The sequence below is a fragment of the Phocoena phocoena genome, chromosome 10 (genome assembly GCF_963924675.1).
Source record: "Phocoena phocoena chromosome 10, mPhoPho1.1, whole genome shotgun sequence".
Taxonomy (NCBI): Eukaryota; Metazoa; Chordata; class Mammalia; order Artiodactyla; family Phocoenidae; genus Phocoena; species Phocoena phocoena.
In genome coordinates this window covers 12,832,226-12,859,997 of record NC_089228.1, presented here as the reverse complement: position 1 = coordinate 12,859,997, position 27,772 = coordinate 12,832,226, and the positions used below count along the sequence as shown (strand labels likewise).

General features: G+C 42.2%; 2 protein-coding genes across 3 annotated transcripts in view; one reads left to right on the top strand and one right to left on the bottom strand.

The window, feature by feature from the left end:
- IL5RA (interleukin 5 receptor subunit alpha) overlaps positions 1 to 9,724 on the bottom strand; it is a 50,977-nt gene extending 41,253 nt beyond the window's left edge. The window contains exons 1-2 of the mRNA XM_065885171.1: positions 9,599 to 9,724; positions 8,851 to 9,354 (exon numbers count right to left, since the gene is read on the bottom strand). Coding sequence (XP_065741243.1) covers positions 8,851 to 9,354; positions 9,599 to 9,724 — 630 coding nt within the window. The remainder of the gene's footprint in view (positions 1 to 8,850; positions 9,355 to 9,598) is intronic.
- A 434-nt stretch (positions 9,725 to 10,158) lies between these two features.
- Positions 10,159 to 26,151, top strand: TRNT1 (tRNA nucleotidyl transferase 1). Of its 2 annotated transcripts, none has more exons than XM_065885757.1 (7): positions 10,159 to 10,328; positions 16,093 to 16,286; positions 19,249 to 19,387; positions 23,261 to 23,387; positions 24,624 to 24,757; positions 25,456 to 25,709; positions 25,903 to 26,151. In XM_065885757.1, exons 1-7 carry the CDS (start codon positions 10,181 to 10,183, stop codon positions 26,149 to 26,151), a joined length of 1,245 nt encoding a protein of 414 aa, XP_065741829.1. In that variant the 5' UTR covers positions 10,159 to 10,180. The 2 variants fall into 2 exon arrangements, with proteins under 2 accessions (XP_065741829.1, XP_065741828.1); XM_065885756.1 differs by having other exon boundaries at positions 24,624 to 24,817.
- The last annotated feature ends 1,621 nt before the right edge of the window (positions 26,152 to 27,772 follow it).

The following is a 27,772-nucleotide window of genomic DNA, read 5'->3' as shown; positions in this document are numbered from 1 at the left end:
ACGTGTGAACTATGTCTCAATAAAACTGTTATTAAAAAAATAGGAAGATGCACTAACAGGGTTTAAATAGAATCCCAGGTGTTATTAGAACAATTCCAGTGTAAAATCAGTCGGGATTTACTGTGTACAGCTAAATTTAAAAGCATGTGTTTTTTCAGTAAAGAATCTCAGTAACCTAAGCTTTTTCAGTTCTTTACTCAGTGATCAGTTTTATTTTACTGTTTTACTTTTTCCAGTTTTATTGAGATCTTATCGACATGTAGCATTGTATAAGTTTAAGGTGAACAACATAAGGATTTGATATAAGTCTATAGTGTGAAATGATTTTGCAGGGGCCAGCTCTTTGCTCTCAAAGCCAGATAAAGGAAATGAACTAGAATGTAAAAAAACAAACTAAAAATTAAACTTACTTTACTAATGTAAATTAGTGTTCCCTTTTAGTCTAGAAGGAACCTCCTATGTGCTTGGGACTTCGATTGCTTTACACGCATTCCTGTAAACCTATTTTACATATAAATAAACTGAGGCTCAGGGAAGTTACTTAGCACAGCTTCTTTATGGTGCTTTCCAAAGTCACATTGCCCAGGATGGCAAAACCTTATATAATTGCCATAATTATTTTAAAAGGAATAGTATAACAAGTACTTAACTGGGACTAAATATCTTACTTGGTGTTGCTGGGGAAGTGGGAGGAGATTCGTCTTGAGAAAGTTTTAAATATTTTAGGTTAAGTCTGATTTCCTATGGGAAGACTCTCTTCTCTGACTCTACTCTTTTTACTTTGAGTGTATGTTCAATTGCTGCATTTACCTGTCAATTTTATTTTTATGCTGCACTGAATATTATGTTTATATCTCTGTTTCTACCACTAGATGTGAGGACAGGTGTTAATTTTATCTAGCTTGCTCTTGTCAGAATCCATCAGAGTATGCAGTCTTAAGGAAAGAAGAGGGGGTTTGTGTAATTACACTAGGGAATTCCATAGGAATTCCTATATTTAAAAGTAATAAATCTGATGGAGAACATCACAAGAAAGCTGGTTTACACTCCTCTTTTTTTTTTAATGTTTATCTGTTTGTTTATTTTTGGCTGCGTTGGGTCTTCATTGCTGCGCGTGGGCTTTCTCTAGTTGGGGCAAGCGGGGGCTGCTCTTCGTTGAGGCATGAGGGCTTCTCATTGTGGTGGCTTCTCTTGTTGCAGAGCACAGGCTCTACGGTCACGGGCTTCAGTAGTTGTGGCTTGTGGGCTCAGTAATTGTGGCGCACGGGCTTAGTTGCTCCTCAGCATGTGGAATCCTCCCGGGCTGGGGATCGAACCTGTGTCCCTTGCATTTGCAGGCAGAGGCTTAACCACTGTGCCACCACTCTTGGTTCTGATCTGAGGCTGCTGCTAAGTCAGAATTTTGAAGGTGATTATTCTCAGTCTTTACCCTTGGGCCTCTGTTCTTTTAACTATTACTGAAGTCCCATCTTTTAAAACTAATGACCCAGTATGAAATTTCAGAACTGCTAAAATTGATTTGTCTATTTACTTACCTGTATTAAATGTGAAATAAAATTGCATTTGTGTGGAAAATCCCCTAGCACCAATGAAAATTGCGATTCTACATTTGCTGAGAAATATATTTGTCCTCTGGGACATCTTAAACTTTAGTTGGCTTCTATTAAACTTTTATGAGAACAAAACGAGTGAATGACTTTTTCTTCAAACAGGTACTTTTTGTTGTTTCAATGAAAGAATGCACTCTTGAAACAGAACTTGCTCTTTTAAACAAATTACTCAGTGTGCCTTACAAAGAAAAAAAAAAAGAAAACGGTGGGGGACAGGTTTGAGTAGATCATTACCACCACTACAAAACTGCAGAATATTAAAATTTGCTTATAATTATGTTTTTATTCTGCCTTTGTCTACATATTGCCTCAGATATCTCCAAGGGGCCTAACATGCTTTCATTATAAATTCATATCTTTATGCAAAGCCTTAGTCTCCCTTCTCTGTCCTATTTTTGAATGCAAATGCTCCTGGGAGCAGTGATTAATTAGGGGTTTTGCTAAAGGGTCCTGGAGTGAGGTGCTGCCAGGGGGAATGCAGAACTATGATCCCGAAGGCTGTCACTCTGCCACTTAATAGCTCTACCTCTGTTCAGCCTTGTGTTTTTACTTGAAATAAAACCACCTGCCTAAAGCCCAGAAAAGGAAAAAAAAAAAAAAAGTATTCCTCATTAAGATCCATGAAGTGAACGTCCCAAGTTGAACAAGCAGTTGCCTTGTAACTTAATAATCCATGGTGTTCCTATGTCTTCCCATCCCCCAGTCACTAAAGCACACACTTGGGGTTGCAGTAGGTTGATATATGGTCCCCCATAGATAGCCACATCCTAATTCCCAGAGCCCATGAACACATCACCTTGCATTGCAGATGTGAATAAGGTCAAGATCTTTGGATGGGAAGATGATCCTGGATTATCCGGGGTGGGGGTGGGGGGCAATGTCATCACAAAGGTCTTGTAAGAAAGTGGCAGGAGGCTGAGAGAGGAAATAAAATATTGCGCTGGTGGCTTTAAAGATGGAAGGAGGGAACGTCTAGAAGTTGGAAAAGACTACTACTGTAAGGTCGGATCTTAACAAACGGCACCACGAAACAGAGGAAAGCTTCAAGTGAGCTTTATTAGGGAGCGCTCCCGGGCGAGGTTCACTGGTCCGAGGGAAAGGGGCCAGAGAAGTCGCACCAGGGCGAGGGTCCGGCGAGATTTTATAGGGGAAGAAGGGAAAGGGGTGTGGTGAATCTGGGAGGGCGCAGGGTATTCCTTATTTGGTGGTCTTTTCGGGTATCCTGGGGGACCGTTACTCCTGCCCCTCGAAAGGCGAAAGGCGGGAAGGCTGGGCTGGGTTCAAAGTCCCCAGGTCAGTTCCTGGAACCGGGGTGGCCCGGAATGTCTCCAGGGCAGTTTCTGGAACTGGGTGGTCCGGAGAATTTCGGTCTGATGCAACCTGTGAATCTGATTGTGTTCCCCTGCCTCGGGCCAGTTGGCCTTACAACTACTACTACTACTACTACTAATTCTTTCGAAGTGTCTTCAGAAGGAATTCAGCCCTGTGGACCCATTTTAGACTTCTGACCTCCAGAACTGTGAGATAATAGATTTATGCACCAGACCCTTCTAGCCATTCTCCATGCTACAGCCAGACCCATCCGGTGAAAACACAAATGGATTTATAGAAAGCCCTATGTAGAAAACCTTTAATTTCTTTGTATTACCATTAATAAGAAACCAAATGTCATCCTGTGAAGTGCCCTGCCCTGCATGATCTGGTGGTCCCTGTCTGTTTTTCCACCTTTTTCAGAGGACAGTGGTGATTTTTGAGTCAGAATGCCTGAGTTTGGCTTCAGCTTCTACCACTTACTACCTGTGTGACCTTGGACAAATTAACCTCTCTACGCTTCAGTGTCCTCTTTGGTAAAATACCTCATTGGCTGTTTGTGAGGATCAATGTGTTAATACAATGCCTGGCCCTGTTCTAAGCACAATATAAATAGTTAGATAAACTTATCTTTATTGTGAGTATTCATGCATGTCATTGGTCATAGTAGACGCTAAACAAATATTTGATGGATGGATGGATGAAAGGAAGAAAGAAAACAGTGTTACATTCATAACTGCTATACATACACCATTACTTCTCTCTAGTTTGCAGAAATGAATCAGTTTCAGAGGAACACAACCAAAACTTAGATGAGTGAAGAGACAACTAGACATTTGGGACCCAAATTTTGGCCACTTAGGTATATAGACTGGAATCAAAGATCTGATTTCCTGTGAAGAAAGATGGAAGCTGTCCACTTTTGAGAGAATCTTTAACCAGCACTGAACTTATACCGCAACAAGCATTAGTGAGTTTTCAAACGAGCATTGATAACCGTTAAGGCCTGAAGTTGGTATATATAATAAATATTGATACATGTTTCTAAACTGTTCTTATCTCTATTGACATTTCTTTTTAATAATACTTTGCCTTCTAACTGCAGAATCATACTCACGGCTGTGATATTTCCAGAGTATAGATACCTGCCGAACCCTAAAAGTCCTGTCTGTTCATAATGTTTACTTTTGGGTATATACTGTACAAAGAGAAAAACTTCCTTTAGGATTTCAGTGTGGTAAATGTCAGCTTCTTGGCAGGTAATGTTTATGGTCCTCAGGATGGGTCTGTATTAAGAGATAACAGTAAACATCCTGTGTGGAGGACAGAGGACTTCTCTAGAGCTATGGTTAGCTTCACTACACTGGGGAGGAGCGTTGAGGGGGGCATTTTATCTACAGAGTTCTTCTCCCTTTAGTTTAATACCCTCAAAGTTCTTCATTCTCCTTTTCTATGTCAGTGCTTTAAAAATTGAATCCATTTGAATAAGCATTCCTTGAGAGCCTTTAAAAATATATTTTTAAAAAACTTCATGTTCTAGGTGTTTTTTTGCTAATACATAGAAAGACAATATTTTGGTCAGGTTTATTAAGGTATAACTTACATACAGAAAAGTTGACCCTTTTTCGTGTACCTTTCTGTGTGTTTTGACAAAGACGCACAGTCATGTGATTGCCACGATTATCAACATATAGAGCCATTCTATCACCCCCCAAAATCCTCTCCCGCCCCTTTGTAGTACATCCCTCCCTCTGTCTCCAGGCCCCGGCAACAACTGATCTGTTTTCTGCCTCTCTAGTTTTGCCTTTTCCAGGATGTCCTATAAGTAGAATCATTCTGAGTGTAGCCTCCTGAGTCTGGCTTTTTTGATTGGAGTTTTAGACGTGTTGTGTGGATCAGCAGTTAACTTTTTATATATTGCTGAGTAATATTTCTTTGTGTGGATCGACCACAGTTTTCTTATCCATTCATCTGTTGGAGGAGAGTTGGCTTATTTCCAGGCTTGAATGATTATTGATAAAGCTACTGTAGCCATTCACATACATTATTTTTAGTATGAACATAAGCTTTTATTTCTCTCAGGTAAATATCTAGGAACAGGATTGCTGGGTTGTATGGTGGGTAGTATATACATCACTTTATCAGAAACCATCAAACTGTTTTCCAGAGTGGCTGCAGCACTTCGTATTCTCACTAACAATGTCTGAGAGTTCCAGTTGGTCCGCAGGGGTTTTGTTTGTTTGTTTGTTTGTTTGTTTGTTTTTGCGGTACGCAGGCCTCTCACTGCCGTGGCCTCTCCCGTTGCGGAGCGCAGGCTCAGCGGCCATGGCTCACGGGCCCAAACGCTCTGCAGCATGTGGGATCTTCCCGGACCTGGGAACGAACCCGTGTCCCCTGCATCGGCAGGCGGACTCTCAACCACTGTGCCACCAGGGAAGCCCGTTTGTTTCTTTTTGATTAAAATGTGCTATAGGTATGTAATGACATCTCGCTGTGGTTTTAATTTGCATCTCCCTAATGCGTGATGTTGAATTACTTTACCTATGCTTGGTTACCAACCATATAGCTTCTTTTATTCCATTTATTTCTACACTATACTATGTATCTATATATCTATATCCATATACTTTAGCTACTCTTAAAATTTGAATTTAGAACTATTTGCTGCTACTGTATAAAAATACAAATAATTTTTATTTATTAACCTTGAATCCTAAGACCTTGCTAAGTTCACTTACTAGTTCTAGTACTTTTGCCAGTTCCTATGACTTCCGTGTAAATTATTATGTCATCTGAAAACAGACAATTTCGCTTCCTTCTCGATTATTATATCTTTTATTTCTTTGCCTTGCCTCATGTTAACGGCTTGAACTATGGTAAAATGTTGAAAAGAGGTACGGAGAATGGGCATTCTTGTTGCTGATATTAGGGAGAAAGCCAATATTTTACCATTAAGTATGATATTAGCTGTTCATTTTACAGAGATACCCTTTGCCAGATTGTGGAAGTCTTTTTTTTTTTTTGCAGTATGCGGCCCTCTCACTGCTGTGGCCTCTCCCGTTGCGGAGCGCAGGCTCAGCGGCCGTGGCTTACGGGCCTAGCCGCTCCGCAGCATGTTGGATCTTCCCGACCGGGGCACGAACCCGTATCCCCTGCATCAGCAGGCGGACTCTCAACCACTGCGCCACCATGGAAGCCCGGATGTCTTATTAATTTTTGGAGTTTTTATCAATGTGTTTTGAATTTTAAGTGCTTTTGATGCTGAAAACTCGGCCTCTGTGCACTGGTGCTGAATCAAATCTCAGAGAGAAAGTTTTGGGTGAAGTAGAAAAGAATAGCTTTATTGCTTTGCCACGCAAAGGGGGACACAGCGGGCTTGTGCCCTTTAAAAACTGAGAGTCCCAACCGGGAGGATTTGGTGGAGTTTAACCGCAATGGTTCTAGAGTGGAGTTGCTGATAAGGATCAGGGTGTGTGCAGGGCCTGCACTCCTTTAATCTAGCCTCAGGTGATCTACTAATGAGCTTCTACCATTCCTTTCATCTGGCCTTATATGGTCTCATGATGAGCTTCTCTGCAATGAAAAATGCTAACATCTTCCATTTGTTGGGGGGTTTTAGTTCTGTAAAAGAGCTCAAAGATATTGTTATGTGTCTCCCTTGAGGCAGAACCAGGACCCTGCCCCAAGGGTACACTAATGTTTCTTGACTGCTCTTCCCTTGTCTCTGCATCCCCTCCCTTCCCTGATTAGCAAGTGTTTGAAAGGCCCAGGACCAGGAGCCCCACAAGGTCCTGCTAGGTTTCACCTTGTCTGCATCTATTGGGATGATCATATAGGTTTTATTTTTTAGCCTGTAATATGGTGAGTAACATTGACTGTTTTTGTTTGTTTGCGGTACGCAGGCCTCTCACTTTTGTGGCCTCTCCCGTTGCGGAGCACAGGCTCCGGACGCGCAGGCTCAGCGGCCATGGCTCACGGGCCCAGCCGCTCCGCGGCATGTGGGATCTTCCCGGACCGGGGCACGAACCCGCGTCCCCTGCTTCAGCAGGCGGACTCTCAACCACTGCGCCACCAGGGAAGCCCACATTGATTGGTTTTTAAATATTAAATCCACTTTGCATTCCTGGAATAAACCCAACTTGATCCAACTGGCTGGATTCAATTTGCTAAGATTTTATTAGAGGTATTTCTTTCTGTGTTCATGTGGGTGTTGAACTGTTGAACTGTAAGTTCTTTTTTGGGTAATATCTATTTCAGTTTTGTTATCAGTGCTATGCTGGCCTCAAATGAGAGAAAGAGTGTTCCCTCCATCTTCTGAACAAAAATTGTTCACAGTTGGTGTTATTTCTTCCTTAAGTGGTTGATAAATTTGACCACTGAAACTATCTGGGCCCGGAATTATGGGAAGTTTGTTGAACAAAATTTGATTTCTTTAATAGTAAAGGGCTATTCAGATTTAAAAGTTTGATCCTGTTTCAGTTTTGATAAGTTGTATTTTTCAAAGAATTTGTCCATTTCATCTATAATATCAAATTGGTTGGCATACAGTTGTCCATAGTGTCTCCTATTATCCTGTTAATGTCCATATGTCTTCAGTGATGGGCTCTCTTTTTTTTTTTTTACTTGTGAGCGTGGTTCTTTTTTTTAAATTTAATTAATTAATTAACTAATTTTTGTGTGTGTTGGGTCTTGTTGTGCGCAGGCTTTCTCTAGTTGCGGCGAGCGGGGGCTACTCTTCATTGCCGTGTGCGGGCTTCTCATTGCGGTGGCTTGTTTTACTGCAGAGCATGGGCTCTAGGCACGCGCGGGCTCACTAGTTGTGGCTCGTGGGCTCTAGAGTGCAGGCTCAGCAGTTGTGGCGCATGGGCTTAGTTGCTGTACGGCATATGGGATCTTACCAGACCAGGGCTCAAACCCACGTCTCCTGCATTGGCAGGCGGATTCTTAACCACTGTGCCACCAGGGAAGTCCCCATTGATGGTCTCTTTTACATTAAATGCTCTCTGTATTTTTTTCTTGGCCAACTTAGTTAGGAGACGTGTATATATATATATATATATATATATATATATATGTATTTTCATTACTGTGTTAAGGAGTTGGATTGAATCAATGCTTTGTCTCTGAGTGGCAACTTGGAAGGCTAGTCATATGTGCGTCAAAATGGGACGCTTAACCCCTCTGAAGATAAGAGGTCTCATCAAGGGAAGCCACAGAAATACCATAGCATATGAATTTTTCTAGGACAGTTTTAGGGACATTAAAGTTAAAGCAAAAAGACTACACTTACAATATTAAAACGACATTACACGATGCAGATTTTAGTTATTTTTTAGGTTATTGGAAAACTTCTTGGAAGTTTCCCATGTTAAGAATTTAGGGCTGTCCTCCCACTCTTTGGCCACTTTCTTCATTCTTCTCTGCTCTCCGAAAAACGAAAGCACTGAATCAAATCCAAGTTCTTCACTCTACAGCTGCACAAGTCTCCAGACCGTGAAAGCCAACGGTTACAAACCTCAGATGGGAATATTAAAATATACCCAGTAATTTCAACGGACCGGAGGCTTTTAATTTAAAACGAATGTCTCTCGAACCCTCTGCCTAGGTCTTGTCTAGGTACGTGTATTTTAAAAAATGTGTTCTTACTCCTGGGCAGAGATAAGGTATAGAATAGTAACATGAGTCAAGTGCGAACCGGGGAGCAGGCAACAATAACAAGTTCACATTTACTGAGCACTTCCTCTTTACTAGGGAATAACGTGACAATTAAGCCTGACAAGACCCTGAGAGAGGTTCTAGTGATCGTCTCATTTTACAAAGGAAGCCGGGGTCACTCGACCAAGGTCACACAGGTATGCAGTGCAGATGGGCGCCTAACTACCTCAGGGCCAGAGAGAGGCGCGGTGAGACGTAATTAAAACAAATGTACAGACCCTGGTCCTTCGGGTCGCCCCAGGAGCGACGACTGGCTGCTTAGTCCTGGGAGGAGCTGGGGAACCGCGCTCCAGCGAGCGGCTTCCGCGGGGAGGTGGAAGGGCCGGGGAGAGCCTGCGCGGGCCCCGCCCACGCCCTGCTGCGACTTCCCATTCGCCGTTGATCGGCGCGCGTCAGTGACGTCCCCTCGCCTGCCGCCAGGAAGTGCGCGCGGCGATGACGGCGCAGCGGGGCCGGTGAGCGGGCGCGCGGGGTATCTGCGGGTGCGCGCCGCTGGGAGGGGGAGCGGCGGCGACGACGCGAGCTGCCTGCGGGCTCTCGCGCGGGCCGGGTCTTGGGGAAGGCGGGCGCCGGGGGCAGTGAGAGGCCTCTTCCGCACTAGGGGACAGAGCCCGACGTGGAGGTCGCGGGGCAGCGTGTCCGCCACGTCTCGCTGACCGCGGGCTCTTTCCCTTCCTCGCGGCCGGGCCCCTGAGGGTCTCCCATTTCTGTCCAGCACCTGTCGTGGGAGGGGCGGGACACGCCGTTTCAGGGCCTGGGTCCCCCCTCCCTGGGTTTTTCTGAGTTGAATCGGAGGTGGAAGGAAGCGCCGTGTTTGTCCTCCCCAGTGGTCTGGATGAGGGGAGCTCGCCCCCTGGTGGGAAGCGCCTTTGAAACCCGCTTTCCAAGTAAAGAAATGGTTCTTCTCTAGTGGTTTCCGTTGGGGGTCACTTGAGCTCTGTTGTTGCCTCACGGAGGCCCACCTTATGTGGAAAGCGGGGTGGGATGACGGAGGACGGAAGGCGGGGTGTGGATGGGTGGGATTCAGGAGACGTGATGCGAGGGGCGGATGGTGAATGAGGAAGTAGCCGGGAGCAAGGACCGGTCATGGGGAAATACCTTATTTTACAGTGCCTAGGAAATATACCTGGGTCATAAGTCTCAGGTGCGTGTGGGCAAGTATGTGACCGTGACTTGTTCTGGAGGAGACCAAGTATTCCTGCACGTCTTTGAGTTACATTTTCAAGAGCCACTGTTCTTGGCAGCCCTCACGCTTTAAACCACCTCCCGGGAGAGCACCCTAACAGTAAAATACATATGCGGGTGTAGTATCAGTAGTATGTGCTTCACGAGTGCAAAACCGGATAACGACAAGCGTAGTTCCAACTGTAATTCTCCCTCCCATTGTCGCTTTTTTCAGTCTCTCATCTGAACAGGAGATGAATGTCTCTCTCTGTTGATAAGTAAAATCGCAGAATATCCCTTTGTTGTCCTACACTTGGAAGTTTCATTGTTGGGCATGCTTGCTTGTCTTGTAGATGTGTGGTTGGTGACTTTATCTCCAGATGCTGAGGTGCCTGGGTCCCTGGCACAGGCAGTTGCTGAGCTGCAGCTGGAGTAGACTGTTCCTTCTGAAGCACTCTCTGTTTACAATGAAGTTGCAGTCTCCAGAGTTCCAGTCACTTTTCACAGAAGGCTTGAAGAGTCTGACAGGTGAGAGATTAGGATGCCTCCTCTTGCTTTGGAAGCCTGTAAAAATGGAGAGGCAGAGGGTTAACGTTTTTTAGCCAACATTCATGGTTTTTTGTTGTTAAGCTAATGAAAGCAGGGTTTACCATGCATGGGTAATCCAAAGCTATAGCCAAATCATGAGAAGAGGCAAATAATGATTGCAGTTAAAAAGCATGGCTTTTGGGCTTCCCTGGTGGCGCAGTGGTTGAGAGTCTGCCTGCCGATGCAGGGGACACGGGTTCTTGCCCCGGTCCGGGAAGATCCCACATGCCGCAGAGCGGCTGGGCCCGTGTGCCATGGCCGCTGAGCCTGCGCGTCTGGAGCCTGTGCTCCGCAACGGGAGAGGCCGCAACAGTGAGAGGCCCGCGTACCGGAAAAAAAAACAAAACCCAGGTACTTTATATGCATCACAGAATTGGGCCTACTAACTTAAGGAGTAGGTACTTTTTCTCTTGTTTTATAGTTGAAGAAACAGAGGCTTAGAAATGTGAAATGCTTTTCCAACGTTTTTATAGCTAATAAGTGGAGAGCTGGATTTTGAACTCGTACAGTCTTGGTTTGAGAACCCAGCTTGTAACCACTAAGCTATATTTCCACCCCAGGTATAAGTGCTCTGTGAAACAACCGAAGGTAGAAGGAGGTGGGAGTTACGTCCATTTGTGCACATGCAGAACTTATCTGGAAGGAACACAGGAAACAACTTGAGCTAAGTGCCGGATTACAGCAGCTTCATCTTGCTTGCCGCAGTTCTATCATTTCTTATGTTGGTTCTCAGTATTAGCTACTGCTGTTGCAGTGCACACAGCTGCATTTCAAAGCCTATGGTATCTTAGTCGCGCCTTCAGAAATATATTAAGGTGTATGGATGTAGAAACATGACCTTAACTGTTGGTTTGCCACCCTGGCTGTCCATTAGATTCACCTGGGGAGCTGTCCATTAGATTCACCTGGGGAGCTTTTTATAACATACAGGTGCTAGTGTCCCACTCCTGCCCTACTGAACTGGAATCGGAATCTCTAGGGAGCATGGGCATTTATAAACTTTGATAAAAACTCTCCTCTCTTAATTCTCATGACCAGAGGGTGGAGGAACCATTGCTTTAAAATGACTTTCCTTGCATTAGCATGTTGACAAAGCTACTTTGCTATTCTTGAAATAAGGTGATTTTTTTAGGTGTATGTCAGAGGTAAATGGTCCAGAACTTGTTGATTTTTATAGGTTCTTCACATAGTCTTGAAGTGGAGGGCCTAAAGCAGATGCTTTGCTGTGATTTTATTTATTTATTTATTTATTTTGCGGTACGGACCTCTCACTGTTGTGACCTCTCCCGTTGCGGAGCAACAGGCTCCAGACCGCGGGCTCAGCGGCCATGGCTCACGGGCCCAGCCACTCTGCGGCATGTGGGATCCTCCCAGACCAGGGCAGGAACCCGTGTCCCCTGCATCGGCAGGCGGACTCTCAACCACTGCGCCACCAGGGAAGCCCGTGATTTTTACTTAGAGTGAAAAATGCTAGAGACTCACTGTCCCATAGAAGTGAGTCATATATGCTACATAAACTTTTCTGGTAACTGCATTAAAAAAACAGAGAAGTGGGTGAAATGAATTTTAATAACTATTTTTAGTACATCAACTTATTCCATATATCTAAGATACCATCATTTTAATGTCAAATTTGTGTAAAAATTATGAGTGAGATAATTCCTTCTCTTGCTTGTAAATCTTTGAAATCTGGTCCTTAGCACGCACAGACCGTCTTAATGCAGACTCGCCGCATTTCACAGTGCTCAAGAACCACGTGTGGCCACTGTTTGTATGGCTCATGTCTAGAAGCTTCAGCTTTGAGTTGAATTCTAGCTTGTTCTTTCTTTACGTGCCTTTCCCAGCGCCCACTCTTCCCGTCTTCCGTTGTAAGGGCCAAATGATTGGATGTAGGGAATTAACTCTTGGGGACCTATCTCAGATCCTTCTGCATTTTTCTTTTGGAAACAAGGCTGTGGATATTGATTACTGTAGGTCCTTGAACATTTTTTATTTTAACAGTTGCATTTGGCTTACTAACCCTGACTTCAAGAGCTGAGTTTTCTCCACCTTGAGTGGTGAAGTCCTAAGGAAGTTAGAGACGGAATAGTATGGTAAGAGAGTGGTACTATTTGCCCAGTGGTCTGGTCCTCGAAAGACTGGCAAATGGGAGCATGGGCATCTTCTAAGATTGCATTTTTCTAGGTTATAGTGGAACTGGTAAGAATGGAATCTTTTAGTGCAGTGCCCAATGGTTAGAAAATCAACTAATTAGTTTTATTTGATCTTTGCTACTTTCTAAAGACCTGAGTATCCTGGTAAAATATAATGTTCTGTATGAAAACAATGCACAAAAACACACAAAGGAAAAAGGTGGCTGTGATGCTGTGCCGTTTCATACTGTACCAGTTCTTAAATCATGATAGCTGTTTTGCCAAATGTAAAATTAGTTCCCAGCGTGCAAGAATTTGGGAGCTTAGGACAGTGTATTATGCTCATACAGCGTTTTATAACGTCAGTTTATGTCATGTAATTTATGTTTCCTTTTGCTAAGGACAGCCATATAATACCAGTGGCATATGAAATTATTTCTTCATTGTATACATGAGACTGAAGTTCCAAACCTAGTGCTTTTTGCCTAAGTTACACGGTTAGTGGACAGGCCGAGGTTGCTGGGAGATAGTGGTCCATGGTTAGCTACCCGCTGCTGCTTAGGTATGTGATGTCACCAAGTCGTATTAACATTTGGGACAGTTGGAATAGCTGATCACTCTTGAAGTTTGGGAGTTCCTAGAAACGCTAAGGAACAGATAGCTTGTTTTCTGGTAGTAACAGTCGTGCTGTGTAGTGGTCTTTTTACTAACACTTCCTGCCCACTCTCCATCTGTACGACCTCCAATACTCAAAACTCAAAATTGTAAAGTGAAGCAGTTAATGAAGATTTGACTGAAAATTAAAATAAAATTTCGAAGATAGAAGACAATTACAAGTTTTCTGACAAATTAATGTCTTGGTCTTTTGGTTGCTCTTCAGACTGATTAATAACAGCGTGCTATCAGTTGTGGCAGCTGACACAAATTAAGACCATTTGGAATGATGAGATCCTGCATTTCATGAGTCTTAAGCTTGAATTTACAATTAAATTTAGTTGTATGAGGTGTTATGTTCACTTGACTATATATGTAGTTGACGAAGTTTGTTGGAATGTGGAATGTGTCCTTGTTTCCGTAAGATTGAAGATGTCAGTAACTGAGGGGAAAAAGGAGCCTCTTTAAGCTGGATAAGCCTTACTGTTTTGGGTCAATATAAAATCATGCCTTTCTTGCAGTTTCTATGACTGCTCTTTCACACAGGCACGTACATATGCCTTTATGTGCCATTCTCATTTATATCAAAATGTTAGGATTGTGAGAACTTCTGGACATAGTTATCCATTTCCATAGGGCTAATCAAAATGGTGAATAGATTACTTCGAGTTCTGGAACATTTTTTTTTCTGTAATGTAGTTAATACACTGGGTGACTTTGAACTTACAATTTTATTTTAGTAGACGGAGCTTGAGAATCTCAAAACAGTGGTTATCTTTGTGTTCAGCCTTGACCTTCATCCTCTTAAAGTAGGTTCAAATGAAAGTAAAACTTGCCCATTTTTTGCATTCCAACAGTTTCTTATGTACTCTCTTAAGCTGAAGGAAGAAAAGCTTTTTAAAAAGTATACTTTTCAGTGAAGCGATCCCTCTTTTTTTTCTTTTCGTTCTTTTTCTTAAGCTCGTGTATCACAGTTCAGTTCCGTCATGAGCCAGTTTGGTATAAAGTTGACTGAGATAGGTTTGCTACTCTGAGAAGTGGGGAGACAAAGACATAAACAGGTAATTTTAATGTAATTAAAGATAGGCTGCTCTCCTAGCTTAGGTGGAATTCACTTTACTCCACCACGAGGAGAGCCTTCCTAAACTGAATTGCAGGAGTTGAGTAAGGGTGAGCCGGGTCAGTGTGTGTTCCCCACTGTGTGACCAGTTAGTGGGTCATGAAGTCAACTTAGTGGTCATGACCAGCATTAAAAAATAGAGGAAAAGAGATAAAGAATAGAATAGATTAGATTGCATGGTATGTATAGTAAGGGTAAGTACTATTTCATGAAACTCTTGTTTACCTTACCTCTCTAAGTCTCAGGAAAACTTTGGACTAAGAGATGATTTTTATATTTTAATTTAAGGGGCCATGGACCTCATTTTAAGGACTCATTGGGACTTGAATGGAAATGTGGAGTTAAAGGAGTTCGCACACTTCCTCTGGGAGGGGACTCACGGAAGTGGTAACCCTGTGGGAGAGCCTTTAGTTAAGGCAAGAAGGTAGAGGGAGGGAACCATTGTTATTTTTTAGCAGATCATTTTAGGGAGTCTGCAGAGGTCTGCAGCTGGAAGGCCTGGGAAGAACAGGCAGAGGAGGAGGATGACAAAGAGCACAGAGACTGGCGTGGGGACGGACGATGACGTTTTGAGCTGTGATTAGTGTTGCTAGAGCTCTGATGCCTTTAGCCAAACGCTCAGGTCAGCGCCCTCCTGCCAAAGGCCAGCAGGAGCACCCCTCGCCGAGACGGGGAGCCCTGACCATGGGGAACCTTGGGGCACCTTGGGGCCTCTGAGTAACAGGGGTGTAGAAAGGACGTCTTGTAGGATTTGAGCTTGAATCACGTGTTTTTGGGGCAAGTTGAAGAAGCGGGGCTTTGCTGTGCATCAGGTGGTGTCAGGAAGCAGGGGTTAACCTGTGATTGTCTTAATGATTCTTACCTGGAAGATGGGAAGCCTACATACACAGTGTGAGGCTAAGGCTGACTGGGAACTAAGAGTATCACACGAATGAACTGTTACCCGGTGCTGTCTGGACAGTGTTTGTGTCTCATCTGTTCAGACATGATGACAAGTTGTCTTGATCCTGGTCACAGGGTGGCCTTGTCTGCTGTGGATGTACTCTGCCACGGTTATGTCCACAGGAGGTCACCTGGGCCTCATTGTGTGTGTCCAACTCATAGCAACACCAAGGCATGGGTGGCGGTGTCAGGCCGGGTCCTGGACGTCATGCTCACTGGGTCCCTGTGGTGTCCCTTAGTCACATGGGTGGTTGTGGTGGACTCGGCCCTGTCCTCTGCCTGCTTTGGGTGTCCTGGACTCAGGTCCTCATGGTGGCCCCAGTGTCATATGGCTTCTCCATAGAAGAGCTCTGAGCTGGTTTCAGACATCAGATGTCGATTATTTCTTGAAGGGTTCTTAGCTATAACGTTTATCGTGTGTGGTGTGATAGACCAATGCTGATGGCTTCCTGCATGAATATGTTGCCTCAGCACAATACACAGAGAAATATGTGCAGGAACACTTCACAGTTCTAAAGTATGCACATAAGTCCGGAGGGAGAGAGAGAGCGCGGAATTATTCACCTTACTGTTTAGTAGTAATTCAAATTTCCATTGATGATCTTGAAGCACTGTGGAGTTCTAAATTATCTTCCGAATTAACCTAAAAGAAATTCTGCACGTTCCCTGCTTCTCGTGTTTGTTGGAGGCATTCCGCTGTAGGCAGGTCACTTCATTGCTGTGGGCCTTGATCTCCCAATTTTTATGTAAAAAGGCTGAGTTCAGTAATCTCTGCTGTCCCAAGTAGATGGGAAAACTTGTACTTCTGCGCTTAAAAGAAACACACTGAAACAGAAAACGTTCTTTTTCACCTCAGAATTATTTGTCAAAGAAAATCATGAATTAAGAATAGCAGGAGGAGCAGTGAGGGATTTATTAAGCGGAGTAAAGCCGCAGGATGTGGATTTTGCTACCACTGCTACCCCTGCTCAAATGAAGGAGCTGTTTCAGTCGGTCGGCATTCGTATGATCAACAACAAAGGAGAAAAGCACGGGACGATCACTGCCAGGGTGAGTGAAAAGTTTGACAGAACTGCATTGCCTTTTTTGGTAAGTTAAAGAATTGTTATAGATCATTTGTAGTTTTTAAAAAGCGAATAACAAAAAGCCTAGTTTAACAAAAAAAAGTCAGTCTCCTCTATCCTCTATTAAATCCTGCATCCTCCTTTGCTGAAGGCCCTTTTATTTTTATAGTAGTTACTTTTTCCCTCCACATTTCTAGAAAAGACCTTTCTACGCTCCAGTGTTTCATTTTCGTTGTACGCGGGCATCTCACCGTCGTGGCCTCTCTCGTTGCGGAGCGCAGGCTCAGCGGCCATGGCTCACGGGCCCAGCTGCTCCGCGGCATGTGGGATCTTCCCAGACCGGGGCACGAACCCGTGTCCCCCGCATCGGCAGGTGGACTCTCAACCACTGTGCCACCAGGGAAGCCCCATTTTCGTTTTTAATTTCCAGTCTTAAGATGTTGCTTGTTGACTTCCTGCAGGGAAGGTGATTGAGCCTTCTTAACACACCCTCCTCAGCAGCAAGCACATACGATGCTCCTTCCGTCATTTTCTCAGTACATATATGCCATAATTTTTGGTTAAATCAGTTCATAACTGTTGTTTATGGCTAGATCGTGCAGTGTGTTTCAACTCCATTCCTCGTGTTCCGTGCTTTGGGTTTTCCCTGCAGTTAACGGCGTAGTTCTGTGACGCAGCTCTCGTGTGCTGCTCATTCCTTCATCCTGTGCTGTGCAGTTCCTCCCGGTGGCTTTCACCACGTCAAATTTCAGTTCCTTTTTCTGGAGCCAGCTCACCGGCTGCAGTCTGTCTTCTCCCATCTGTGTGTCCTAGGCCGGGTCCCCACTCACGTCCTGGGATTTCCCCACACCAGATCTTGTGAGCTTCCTTGGCCTCTTACTTACCAGACCTCCTGGTTCCTGATCCCGTGGTAGTCTTTCCTGGATTATGCCCTCATTTTGGTAACCTCAGAGAGCTTTCCATGTGTGAAATGTTTTTATTTTACCTTCACACTGATTCATGGAATTCAAGGCTGGGAATTATTTTCAGGCAGAAATGTAGAAAAGGCTTTGTTTTTCTACCTTCCAGTGCTGCCATTGAGAAGTCTGAGCTCCTTCGAATCTCTCCTTTGTTTGAGACCTGATTATTACTATTTTTTTCTCCTCTTGGAAGCCTTTCTGATCTCTTTGTCTCTGGTGTTTTCAATTTCAAGATGACGTGCCTTGGCTCGGATTTATTTTTTCATTCATTGTGTAGGGCACTGAGGGCCCCCTTGTGTTCCCCTCATGATGTCATCCCCTTTGTTAAATGTCTCTCCCTTTGGGAAATCCCGTGATGTTGGACGTTGGACCACAGGGGCTCATCTCCTAGTTTTATCTTTTGTCTCTTATTTTATATTCTCATTTGTTTTCTTTTACTTTGAGATTGCCTTAACTTGATCATCCAGTTTTCCTATTGTATTGGCAACTTTTGCTGTCTTCTAAATTTTCAAGAGGTCTTTCTTACAGTATTTTTGAAAGCTTCCTGTTCTTGTTTCAGATGCAGTATCTTCTCTTATTTCCCTTAGGGCATCAATTTTAGGTACTTCGGCAATGTCTTTATTTCCTCTGAGCTTGTTCTGTCTTTGCTGTTGGCTTTCCTTCGGTGTGGGTATTTTTCGGTCTCTCTCTATGTTTGGGTGATCTACTGTGTGCATTATGACCTGAGCACTTCACTGTAGTTCTGTGTGGGAAGCGTCAGCCAGTTAGCTATGGGACCACCACTGTCAATATCAGGAGGACTTTTCATTAGGAGACGTCAGAGGAATCCTCCAGTGTTACCCAGGTTAGAATAAGCCTGCTTGTTAGCATTTTGAAAACCAAGCGGGGAGAGGGATAGGGGTTATGTTGGTTTTCCTTCATGTTATTTTCATTGTGGTGCATCACTCCCATGGTCCCGTGTCTGGTGCCCCGAGTTCTGATTATTTTGGAGTCAGCCTTTCTGGTTAATCTCTGTTTCCCTGCTTGGGTGAGGGAGTCACTCTGGAGGTCTAATTTTTTCTTACACGGATTTTCAGCAGTCTTCATATTTCATACCCTTTTCTTTGGGATAACTTGTGCCTCAAATTCCTGATTCTGGAATTCTGTAGTGAGAACTAGTTTGTTTGTAGAGAAGAATATGCATGAGGTTGAGAGCAATTCTAGAACAGACTTTTACTGATCATTAATGACTTTCGGTTCCTAATGAAGAGATTCCGAACTCCTGCTTGGCATGTAGCGACCTTTGCTGTCTTCCCCTACATGCTGATATGCTACTTGTGCAGTGTGCTTTCTCTTACACGTATCCCTCTTCCTCTCCATTGTGCCTTTGGTCATCTTTTCTCTTCATCTGAATGTTCTTCTTCCCACATCTGCATGTACATATCCTACTTATTTTTCAAGGCTAAGACCGCATGTCCCTCTAACATGAGGCTACCCACCTTTTCCCAGCTGGAGGTAATCTCTCTTCCCGAGATATACGTGGCACTGTATTTTAGCCTCACTGATGATTACCAGTAACGGGGCTGCAGGGTGTGGTACCTGTATTTCTTCCTCTGTCAGTCCTTCACTCAGTGGTATGTATTCTGTAAATTGATATTCAGCTCTTTGCAAACTGGAGCTGTTAAAAAATATTTCAAAGAGTAGTCTGGTTTGAAATTGAAGAACCAGAATATACTGTTTTTAAGGGCTCTTCCCTTCTGCCACATGATTTGTCAGACGTGCCATTTTTATATGTCAGACTCATCTTTTTTAATTAAGATGGGTTTATTATTTCTTAAAAATATTCTTTGGATCTATCTTTGAATACTGTGGGTGTCTTCCTGTCTCAAGGTATATGTGCACTAGTTGACTGTAAAAAGAAAGAAGATACCTGTCAGGACTAACATGTTATTTTCCATTCATCCAGTGATACTAAAAACGAATTTTAAAAAAACATATATGTACTTCCAGCTTCACGAAGAAAATTTTGAAATAACTACACTACGGATTGACGTTGCCACTGACGGAAGACATGCTGAGGTCGAATTCACAACTGACTGGCAGAAAGACGCTGAGCGCAGAGATCTCACTATAAATTCTATGTTTTTAGGTAATATATGTAGATAATGTTTTAACTCAGTCCAGATGCCTTCTTTTTGAGTGAAAGCTGCATCCTGGAAACGTTCCCCAGCGTGAGGGGTTGCCTTAGTTTCTTCTAAGAGACAGCCTATTGGTTAAAGACGGCCCTGGAGCCGAGATCCCTGGGTTCCTCGGACTCCATCATTCTCTCGCTGTAAAATGAGGAAGGTGATATTAGCTTCCTTTGCAGGGTTGTTGTGAGGATTAAAGGAGTTGGTCATGGCGAATCCTTGGCACAGTGCCTGGCACCTTATTAATCGCATCTAAAAATGCTAGGTTTCGGGTCAGAAACGTGCACACAGACACACACACGCTGTGCCCCTTTTCCTCTGTCTTTCCCGTGCACACATTCCACCCCTTCCTCTGCTGGTGCCGGCGGTGCACTTGGTCAGTGACTCCACCTCTTCCGTTGCCTGTTGGTCCGTGTGCCGAGCACCACTTCACAGTCCTCTGTAGCGCTGCGTTTCAGGAATTGTCTGTACTCCGTCAGGGTTGGCGTGTGAGAGGGAACCTATGTATCATCTCAGCTTAACTTGTTCATGAAAGGAGTGAGAACCATGATGGGAGTAGCTGTGAATTAGGTTGGTGTTTTGGTGCACAATTGAAGCATTATTTTTTGTCCTTTAAATTTTAGACAAGCTCTTTAGGTTTAAATCTCTGGATTAGAAAAGAGAGACGGAGCATCCACTCTTCGTGACCTACTTTGGGGCACGGTAACTGTGAAAGGAATAAGCAGTGGGTTCCACTTGGTGGGATGGGGAAGGGGGCTGTAGGCCCAGATGGGATCTCTTGCTAATTACATTAACGCCGAATAACATTTCGAGAGCACCTACTCGGTTCGAGGTGCATCAGTGCTCACTTGATATACTTTAGCTCATTTAATTCTCAGAAAAGTTCCATAAAGTGGGTATTAAACTCATTCGACAGATGAGGAAACAGACTCAGAGATGTTAAGTACTTGAGCTCAAGTCGCGGAGAGCCTTGATTGGTTTCCGAAGCCTGGGTGATTGATGACCAAAGGCAGCCCAGCTGGAGGCATGCTTTCTCTCCATCAGGGGGTGGAACTCCAGGTGTTAACTTCTTCTTACATCAGCTTTATTTAAACTGCTCCAACTAGTGCAGTGTATGAAAAATCTTACAACTAGCTTCTCATATGCAGACAGAACTAAAAGAAACTAATAGTCTTTTTCAAGATACTATTTTATAAAAATAAAAACTGTTCTTATTGGTACTACTGTTTTCTAACATTTGCTGAACCCTCATAATGTGCCGGCCACTGTTCTAAGCCCATCGCATAAATGTAATCTTCCCACCAACCCTATGAGTAGTTCCTGGTATTTAACTCACGATAATTTGCTCGAAGTCCTGCAGCTGGTAAATTGGAGAATTAGGGTTCCAGCGCAGCAGCCTGGCTCCAGCGGTCACATCCTTAACCACCACCTTGTGCTCAGCAACACAGCCTTATTTCTCATTTTTACTCATCATGTTTTTAAAGGGTACTCAGAGCAAAACAAAGTACACACTGATATATACTCAGTAATCCTTACCTTTAGCCCATTTTCCCATCCAGACTTTTCAAGCCTTATTAGATAAAGCATTCCTGGTTCTGGGGGTGAGGGTTACTTTGCTTTTCAAACCCTTATTTTCCGTTTCGTCACACTATGTTTTTTTCCTCCAAGTTTGATCTTCCCTTCACTGAAAAAGATCTTATTATTTCCACATTCCCCAGGGAGTTAAGAGTCTCTTCATTAAGAGAAGTAACATGAAGAGACAGATATATACCACATTTATGTTCTACTTTGTAATCGTTATCTTTGTCTCTTTACGTAGTTTTTTGTTTATTTGTTTTCATTTCCTGCTATATCTTTCTGAATCTGGAGCTTTATAAATTGGCTCTAAGTGTCAAAATGCCACATCAACCAAAAGAGCTTGGCAAGTATTAAGCCTGAGTTTACCAGTGTCTTTGCATTTGGGATAATCAAAGAGCACTCAGGTTCAAGAGAATTAAAATGACAAGTGGTCATTTTTTGTAGTAGTGGCAGTGCTTCCTTTCTGTGATGCCATGAGGTGAAGTCTCTCTTAGGCTCACAGAGCTCCCCGTTTGGGTGGTTGGATGGTGCCTGTGTCTTTGCTCGAAGTGTTTCTTTTTTTCCTCCTTAGTTCTCAGGGTGACCATCTGTTTCAGTTTGCCTGGGACTGAACAAATTCCTGAGACCTGCGATTTTCAGTTTTAAAATCAGCAAGGTCCTGGGATACCTGGGATAAATTGATCACTTTATTCATACCTGAGGTTTTATGCACTTTATATTAAAATTAGGTTTTTTTCATTTTGTTCAACATGTGAGAGAGCATATTGTGGTAGAAATTGGTTTACAACATTTTGAACGGATATTAGGTTCACGTGGTTCAAAATTCGCAAAGTTTAAAAGGCTGCGTGGTGAAGTGGCACCATCAGATTTACTGTCCCCTTGCTGACAGTGTAATAAGACTTGGATCCTTGCCAAGCTGATACAAAGCTGAAAAATGGTGTCTCATAAACTTGCATTTCTTATGACTAAGGTTGAAAATGTTCATTTTTAAAGAGGCTTTTTGTATTTCCTTGTATATGTATTTAGCTCATTTTTCCATTTATGTGGTCTTTTTCTATTTAAGAGCTTTCTGTAGATTATCAAAATTAGCCATTTTTCTCTATGATACAGACTGAAATGTGTTTTTCCCAGTATGTCATCTGTCTCATGCTTTGCATTGTGATGTTTTTTTGCTATGCAGCCATATCTGATGTTTTATGTAGTTGGATTTATTAATTTCTTTGAAGGCTCTGGTGTTGTGTTTTGTTGTTTCTTCTTGGTAATTATATTTTACCAATAGGGACGACGAAAGGTCATCCCTATTTCAGGATTATAAAATTGTTTCCTATGGTTTATTATTTATTATTTTTAGTACTTAGTTCCTCCAGAGAGTTTTTACTACTGTGTATTGTTTCCGGATTATTTTGGCAGTTCTTGTTTATTTTCCATTATTCACTTGAAAATCAGCTTGTTTGATGTTGTCTCAGCCCACTTCATACTGGCATAGGTCTTGTTTAGTTTATTGAGTGTATTTAATTGCTGGTGTAAATGCAGCCTTTTATTCCATTATATCTTCCATTTGATACTGGATATAGATGAATGCTATTCATGTCTGTATTTCAACCTTGTAAGTCTTCACTTTGCTTAGTTTTTACTGTTTGTGATAGTTTTTAGCTAATTTCCTTAAGTTTTCCAATTTTTTTCTCAGTTCCTTTTAATTTTTTGAATTGAGGTAGTAATTGAAATTACGTTAGTTTAAGTATACAATATGATTTGCTACTTGTATATATTAAGAAATCACCACAAAAAGTCTAGTTAACACCTGACACCATTCATAGTAACAGAATTTTCTTCCCCTTGTGATGAGAACGTTTAAGGTCTTCTATCTTATATGGAATACAGTATTGTTACCTATAGTCACCATGCTGTGCATTACCTCCTCAGAACTTATTTACTTTACAGCTAGGAGTTTGCACCTCTTGACTCTCTTCACCCACTGCACCGGCCCCTGGCCTCAGCCTCTGGCAACTGCCAGTCTGTTCTCTGTGAGCTTGTTTTTTTAAGATTCTATATAAAAATGAGGTCATACGGTATTTGTCTTTCTCTGTCTGGTTTATTTCACTTAGCATAATGCCCTCGAGATCCATCCGTGTTGTCACAGATGGCAAGATTTCATTCTTTTTTATGGCTGAGTAATATTCCACTGTATATGTGCCATTGTTTTCCAGTTCTTATTCGTTAATAGTGATTTTCCTTCCCTCTTTTCTAATGAATAGGTTTCGATGGTACTTTATTTGACTATTTTAATGGTTATGAAGATTTAAAAAATAAGAAAGTTAGATTTGTTGGACAAGCTAAACAGAGGATACAAGAAGATTATCTTCGAATTTTAAGATATTTCAGGTAAGGATTTTTACAAATCACATTAATGATACAGTTTTGAATATTATTACCAGAGCACAGTTCTGATCACGTGAGATGCACAGCAGGTTACTGTACACAGGGGTGACTTCCCAAATGCCTGTCTCCAGGAGACTCATGATACTGAGATACGTCATCTTTTCATCGTGCAAAGCAGTTATTTGCTCCTTTCTGTGATGATCTTTTAAATAATTCAGCTTTAAAAAGGTCTTTTTTCTTTTTGATTATTTTCTGCACCATTCATTAATTACACAGATATGAGGGCTTATCACAAGCCAACCCTTGTGCTAGGTGCTTTGAACAGAGTAGTGAGTCAAAGTATGCCTTCATATGGCTTACCGTTTTAGGTGGTCATGGGAAATCTGTCCGAAGAATTGGGAAGGTATGAAATGCATTTGGGTGGTCTTGTGGGTAGCAATGCTTTTTCAACTCTGAACTCTAACATTTAAGAAAACTACTGTAACTGGCTAATTTATGTCTACTGATATTAATTTTTCACTGGTTGGGATCACTCAGAATATTCTTTGACAGAGTCTACATATTTTGTCAATAAATGCTATCCCTTTAGACTTCAGCGTTTGCAAACCATCTCTCTTTACAAATAATAGGACAGAGACTGAGGCACAGCCATAGCCATTTAATCATTTAATTTAGATCACTAATGAACGAATTTTGAAGATATGAGTGGTAAAAACAGGTATACTTTAATGCTTCCAGTTCTGAGAGTCCATGAAACACACTCCCTTGTCTGCAGCGAGATTTGTTTTATTTGAAGCTCTTAATTAAAAGTATTGATGTGTACAGACAGGCAACCTTTGAGGGATTAAGACTCCTCCAGCGTGGCATTTCAAGTCTTGTTTTAGTGCCTGGAGAAGACTGCTCTGGTTTATGCATCCAGTGTCAGTACCAATTCAGAGACCTCTTTTGATGGCCATTCTAACGTTTCGGTCAGTGATGTGAAAGTGCGGTGAGGCGGGGGTCTGGTTCTTGCTGACTTTAAGGTTACTTATACTTTATTGGACCTCAGGTTTTCTCATGTGAGAAAAGAGAGAAGGTGAACTGACCAAGATGGTTGTTAAGGTCCCTCCTAGACCTAACTACTTCTCTGTTGTTTCTGATTAAACAGATGTCTGCAATAGTACTGGTAAAATGACAAGCAGATTTTTCTGGTGAAACGCCAGCATAGAGGTAGTACACTCTGAGACTTTTGCTTTGTAGGTTTTATGGGAAAATTGTAGATACACCTGGTGACCACGATCCTGAGACTTTGGAAGCAATTGCAGAAAATGCAAAAGGCCTGGCTGGAATATCAGGAGAGAGGATTTGGGTGGAACTAAAAAAAATTCTTACTAGTAACCACGTAAATCATTTGATTCACCTCATCTATGATCTTGATGTGGCTCCTTACATAGGTGAGTCCAACTTAAAAAGTTTGCCTTTTTGGTCATGAAACACATCTGGTTTAAAAATTTCGTAAGAAAAAAAATGTTTAACAATTCTAAAAGGAAAAATGGAGTATTTTAAAAGATGGTAAACTTTGAGGTCAGGAGTAGGACAGTTTTTTCACAGGTAGGGGACAGCTCAGAGACAGCACATTGTGGTGGAACAAAGTGGCCTCTGGAGTCAGTCCATCCTGGGTTTCAGTGAGGCTTTTTCACTTATCAGCTTTGTTTGTGACTTGCCTTATTTCCTTACGTGTTAGTTTCTGAATCTAACAGAGGGGTATGAAAGTGATGGCATCTGTCTAATGGAAGGGCTGAGAGCTTCCAGGAGCTTTAATACATGTACAGCATGGCGAAGACCTGCCTTATACATGGAAATCGTTCAGTAGGTTTAAAATTAATATTCAGAAGCAACAGCGGGATTTTGCGATGTGGGAGAGGGCAGCAGCAGTGGTTCATCTGTAAGATGGAGCAGCACACTGGACCCATAGTGAGCCCTGGGGCCAGGGCATTTCTGCAAACGGAAACAGTGTTTGCTTAAGATATGAATTTATTTTATTAAATTTATTCTTTCTAAAAGTGGGTTAAAAATGCTTTTGTCCCTACAGGCTTACCTGCTAGTGCAAGTTTAGAAGAATTTAACAAAGTCAGTAAAAACGTTGAAGGTTTTTCCCCAAAGCCAATGACTCTCTTGACCTCACTGTTCAAAGTACAGGATGATGTCACAAAATTGGATCTGAGGTTGAAGATTTCAAAAGAAGAGAAGAATCTTGGTTTATTTATAGTTAAAAACAGGAAAGATTTAATTAAAGCAACAGATAGTTCAGAACCTTTGAAACCCTATCAAGACTTCATTATAGATGTAAGTATGTTCTGGGCTTGGTCAGAATATAAATCGTCTTTGCTAATTGTGGGGCACATTTATTAATACTAAGACCCACAAAGTATTATGTGAATTTCTTTTCTTTTAAATGAAAAATTTCACATTGAGCATTTATTTAAATTTTAGGATAAGATCATTAGCAAGTGTGGTAATGTTTGACTTTGGCTCTTAGTCTAGAGACTCCGATGCAACTGCTCGTGTGTGTGAACTCCTCAAGTACCAAGGAGAGCACGGTCTTCTGAAGGAAATGCAGCAGTGGTCCATTCCTCCATTTCCTGTAAGTGGCCATGACATCAGAAAAGTGGGCATTTCTTCCGGAAAAGAAATTGGGGTTCTCTTACAGCAGTTGAGAGAACAGTGGAAGAAAAGTGGTTACCAAATGGAAAAAGATGAACTGCTAAGTTACATAAAGAAGACCTAAATTTGATGAGAGCTGGCTACTAAAAAAGCAGAAACATTTTGGTAAGACTAGTTTTTCCCCATCCCCCCCTTAGTGAGATTGAAGAGACTGGAATAAAAGCCAGCTTAGATGATCTCTTCAGAAGAGTAAAGGTCTTATTTTGTGAAATATAATTGTATTTCAGGCATTAAAGGAAAGTCTGCCTCCTCTTAATCTGATTTATATCACTGAACCTTGTAATTCTTTTGGAATAGTTCCTACTGAGGAAAAAAAGGCTTCGCTTAATCTGTCTAGGTTTTTTGGTTTGTTTTTGCATAGGGCAGTACTAAGATTAATCCTAACACGTGGTAACTAACTGTCTTGAAAAAGGTGTTTCTTAGTATTTGCAATGGAAATACCTGGTTTAATTTTCTACAGTAATTGTGTATGATAAGTGTCGGTTTTTATCTGAATTCCAGAATAAACTTGTGCTTGAAAACAGCTGACGAATTTGTGTATATAAAATGTGAAGATTAGATGTGTCCCAGGTGGCCGTCATTCCTACACTCAGGACTTGTTCTAGGGAGCTGTACTTTAGTATGTAGTTGATACGTTTCTCTGCCATGATGAACAATTTCCGTAACTTCCTGCTAAGCCGGGAAAGATTAGCTTGAGGGTTAGTCTTGGGGAATTGGAAGATAAATGTGGGTATCTATATATGTGTGTATATATATGTATGTGTGTGTGTGTGTGTATGACAGGTGCCATATAAATAGTGACAGTACTCCTGTCGTTGTGAAGTAAAATAAAGGTTATGGCCTTTTGCTCTTTAAAGATTTGAGGCTAGATGCTTGCAGTGGGTGAAGAGGTGTGTATGGCACAAAGTATTGTTCATTCTGACATTTTATGATTTTCCTTTCTGTGTAGCCAGTCAGAGCATCTTTGTGCGCTACTGGTAAATAGCAATTTTGGACCTTGATAAAACAATCTTGAAAAGCATACTTCTGTTAAAGCCCTGTTAAGAGGAAGTGTGACAGTGTACAAACAGGGGCTATGTTGCAAGAAAGGGAGCCTCAGAAACGACTGCACACAGGTCAGTAATTAAACGTCTTATAACCCACTGAAATATTTAAGGTACATATTTGGAACCAACACTGTAGAATTCGTACTGTGCTATATAGGAAGTATGCAGATTTGAGGTCTGGTTTCGTCATGTATAAAGAGACTTTTTAAAATAGTATATGCATGTTTTTATATACCAGAAAATTTTATTTGCAAGTGTCAGTAAGTAATATAGAACATTCTGAGATTACACCCTTCAGGGGGCCAAATGTTCCCTCACTACACCTGGTTTAGCTATAAAGAGATGTGCCGTGCTACTGAAAAGAACTCCCTGGAGTCCCCTTTAGAGGACGTTTTAGTTCAGTGTAAGACTGACTGTATGAACAAATAGTAGAGTCATTAAAAACCCAAGGTGGTTATTATTAGTCGTAACGAAGTAAAAGGTTAGGCATATCGAATACAGAAGGGGCACATGCTAAAAAACCGACAGCGTTCTTGAGTTGCTTTTCAGCTTTTCATTTACTCTCTTCACATAAATGTGCAACATGATACTCGGTTGCCGATTCCAGGCTAGGCCGTCAAAACCATTGCATGTGTCTGG

Coding starts and splice junctions, on each gene's coding strand:
- TRNT1 (XM_065885756.1), top strand. CDS start 10,181: ATGCTGAGGTGCCTGGGTCCCTGGCACAGGCAGTTGCTGAGCTGCAGC. Junction 24,818..25,455: donor TGATGTGGCTCCTTACATAG/GTGAGTCCAACT, acceptor TTGTCCCTACAG/GCTTACCTGCTAGTGCAAGT. Junction 25,710..25,902: donor ATCAAGACTTCATTATAGAT/GTAAGTATGTTC, acceptor TTTGGCTCTTAG/TCTAGAGACTCCGATGCAAC.